At 41.7% G+C, this 3,572-nt stretch overlaps 1 protein-coding gene across 1 annotated transcript; it reads right to left on the minus strand.

Annotated features, from left to right (window-relative positions):
- Positions 1-595: 595 nt before the first annotated feature.
- LOC111649426 (sialoadhesin-like) lies at positions 596-2,446 on the minus strand. Its single transcript, XM_023399179.2, has 4 exons — positions 2,134-2,446; positions 1,812-2,054; positions 1,144-1,302; positions 596-804 (listed from the first exon to the last, which is right to left on the minus strand). Exons 1-4 carry the CDS (start codon positions 2,429-2,431, stop codon positions 704-706), a joined length of 801 nt encoding a protein of 266 aa, XP_023254947.1. The 5' UTR covers positions 2,432-2,446; the 3' UTR covers positions 596-703.
- Between the last annotated feature and the right edge of the window lie 1,126 nt (positions 2,447-3,572).

Consider the following 3,572-nt stretch of genomic DNA (forward strand, 5'->3'; position numbering starts at 1 on the left):
CTGCTAGCTTGGCACTGATGATGTTTTGTCTTGTTGTTTACAGTTGAGGAAACGTGAATAAACTTATTTCCCAGAATAGTTTCTACATGAACCAGTGAAGCTGTAAATAAACAGCTGAGACACGCTCAAATTAAATCAATCAATCAATCAGTAATTAAATCAATCAAATGACATGTGCAGAGAAACACATGGATCATAAAGCTTCCTGTTGTTTTCCTGTCAGACTGAGACCTGGAGCTGGTTCCATACAGACTGGTCAGACTGGTCAGACTGGTGTTGGTCCAGATCAGTCTGATTTTAGTAACTAAAATACAAACTGACTCATTTTAAGACTAAAACATCAGACGCCTTACCTCCAGACTGACTCCGGTCTAAGACCGGTGTTACCATGGTAACAATCAATGACACCTGGCTGACCATTGCACTCAACAACAAACAACAGGACACAATGGCTCATAGTTTGTGGTTTGAGTTCAGTGGTCGGATGCAGTTCCTCCGTCGGCCATTTTGTTTTATTTTGAAAAAAGTCTGAATTTACTAGAACTGAACTGATCTGTGAATGAATGAATTCAGACTCAGTCTGTCTGAAGTCTGGACACGTTTTATTTTAAACCAGCTCCGTCAGGACGTTTTATTTTGACACATTCAACTGAAACAGGCTGTTTGACATGGATCCACTTCCTGTGTGAACGAACAGAGCTGCTCAGAGGGTGGGGTCCTCTACGATGACATCATACTCATCAGCCCATTCCCTCTGGGCTTGGTCAGTTGTGGGTGTGGCCACTGAGACGGACGGGTCACTTCCTGCAGATGGAGCAGTTAAAGGTTTAATCCACACAGATCAATAACATATAATCAATATGAAATAAAAACTGATGATCTTGCTTTAATGGGTTTTCTGAAGATTGTTTGGGTTCAAAATCCAACTTTATTCATACCTTCTATTTGAAATGAGTTCACATTTACATTCTCCAGGTGTTTTCTTGTTACGTCTGAAAAGTCGCTTATTTTTTACTTAATTTTTTTGTAAGTGCAGGAGATGAACCGACTTCAAGCCACACCCACTCTGAGTGAGCCAATCAGATAAGGATTTAACTGAATTGAACCTCCTGCAACTAAAGCAGGTGACATCAGAACATTTACCTGTGGCTCTTTGGCGATATAGAGACACCATGACGACAGTGGAGATGACGTACGGGCAGACCACCACCAGGTGGCGCACCAGTTGGATCACAAGCTGGAAGGGGTCTGAGGCAGGGGGCGGGGCTTTGCTAGTGGGTGGCGGTGTGGTCGTAGATTTACCTGTAGAGAAAAGGGCAGGAACTCTGTCATTTACTCCGTCTCCTCAGGTGCTTCCTGTCCACCAAAAACCAAACCACGCACCAGGAGGTGTGTGTAGAACACCACACTGTGTGGAGGCAGAGGTCTGGAACACCTGGACTCTCAGGTATGATCCTGGAGTAAACTTTGCTTCCTGTGTTTTCTGCTTTAAAGCTCCAGTGTTGATGCATGAGAAGAACCAAAAACCATCTCAGTGTAGTTTGACATCTCCTGTCTCAGGCTTGTCTCTGGAGCTCTAGTAACAACAGGTCGTTGAGCCAATCAGGAGAGAGGAGGCTCTGAGCCTCACAACAGAAATACCACAGAAGTTACAAGCTGCAAACTTTTCTCATCATCACTGAGAGACAACTTGTCTGCCTCTACCTCACCTCCTCCTCTACTGGATTTTAAAACACTGGATGTTGTTCTCCTCGCTCCTCCTTCCTGTTGTATTTCTCTGCAGGTTTATAGAATCAGAAGAGTTTCCTGACCTGTGACAGTGATCCAGCTGCGTGGAGACTCTCCATGACCTCTGATGTCACAGCTGTAGAGGCCTTCATCAGACTTGTCAACATGGTGGATGGTCATGTGACCTGTAGTCTCTGTGATGAGGGAGCCATCTTTATAGAAAGCAGCTGGGAGGTTGGAGGGAGGGGTCTTTGTTTTACAGTGCAGAGTGACATCATGTCCCTCCATCACAGGGAGGACAGGACTCTGCAGGATCACTGCTCCACCTCAACACACAGACAAACTACAGCATTTCATCCATTTACACACAGCTTCATCAACACTGACTCCACAGTCTGATCTTACCAGTGACAGTGATGCTGATGCTGTTACTGGTTGCTCCCTCTCTGGACTCACACCAGTAAACTCCACTGTCCCATGAAACGACGAAGCTGATGTTACAGGAAGAACCAGCTGATCTTCCCCAGTCGTCACACTGAGTCCTGGTTTCTTTGGTGGTGTTCCTCCTCAGCCTCCATCCAGCAGAGCTGTCGTCCTCCTCACAGCTCAGAGAGACAGAGTCTTCTTCAAACAGCTGGGAGCTGCTGGGACTCACCGTCAGACCAGCTGTGAGAATAAATGATCTGCTATTTATTTCACTCATTTCACTGACACTGTTGAACAGGTTCCTGCAGTTAAAGTTCCTCCAGTGTAAAGGTCTGTGTCCATGTGTAGTGTGATTATAGATCAGCTCTAGCTTCTATATTAATACTGTGAAAGTATCAAAGCCTCAGTCCACAGAGAAATGCACACAGCCTGTATTCAGAAACTGAGCCTTAAAACCAGCCGTCAGGACTTCTGGAACTTTGTGATGTCACAACAAAGCAGTCACCAAGCCCCGCCCACCTGGACCCACCATCCAAACCTTGCAGGATTTGGTTTCTCTGAGTGTTTTACCTGAAACCTGCTTTATTTTTATTGGATCACTCAGAAAACAGTCAGCCAATCAGAAGAGAGGCTCAGAGCCTCCTCTCTTCTGATTGGCTCACAGACCTGTTGTTACTAGAGCTGCAGAGAGAAGCCTGAGAGAAGAGATGTAAAACTACAGTGAGATTTTGATGCATTATTATTTTCAATTACATAAACTAACACTCATGACATTAAGAACAAAAATGTCCTCAAAAAACTGCAATAAAAAAATGACATATTAATATTAATTTCCACTATCACTGAGTTACAATTCAGTCCTGATCATAACGACCAAATATTCAAGAATATTCAGGATTTGAAACCTTTTGTCTTTAGTTGTAACTTCACTTTTAGAAGAAAGAAGCGTTGGAGAGTCACACGTTCTGTTATTAATCACTTCCTGTCGCCTCACACTGAAACTGTCAGGTCGTCTCACTGGGGTCTTTATGATATAGATGTAATATATGTACATATGGACATATAAATCCTATACATGTACATATATGTAAAAATATATGAAACCTGTTAGAAATTGGAACAATTTCCTATATTGACATTGTAGACATATGTTACATATACATATATATATATGTGTGTGTGTGTGTGTATGTATGTATATATATATATATATATTCATGTATGTCAATATATATTTATCTTATATCAAATATAAAACATAGACATGTATGTTTGAAATTAATAAGAAAAACCTAAACAAAAGTCTGTTGTTTTAATAAAAATACAAATATAAATTAGATATATATTGTTAATAAATATGGTTACAACATGTTGAACCATATAATAAGAAATGAACATATACAAATTTGACTGTGGGT

Source organism: Seriola lalandi, unplaced genomic scaffold (genome assembly GCF_002814215.2).
Source record: "Seriola lalandi dorsalis isolate HSWRI2012SDOR001 ecotype SW California unplaced genomic scaffold, Sedor1 jcf7180002050762, whole genome shotgun sequence".
Taxonomy (NCBI): Eukaryota; Metazoa; Chordata; class Actinopteri; order Carangiformes; family Carangidae; genus Seriola; species Seriola lalandi.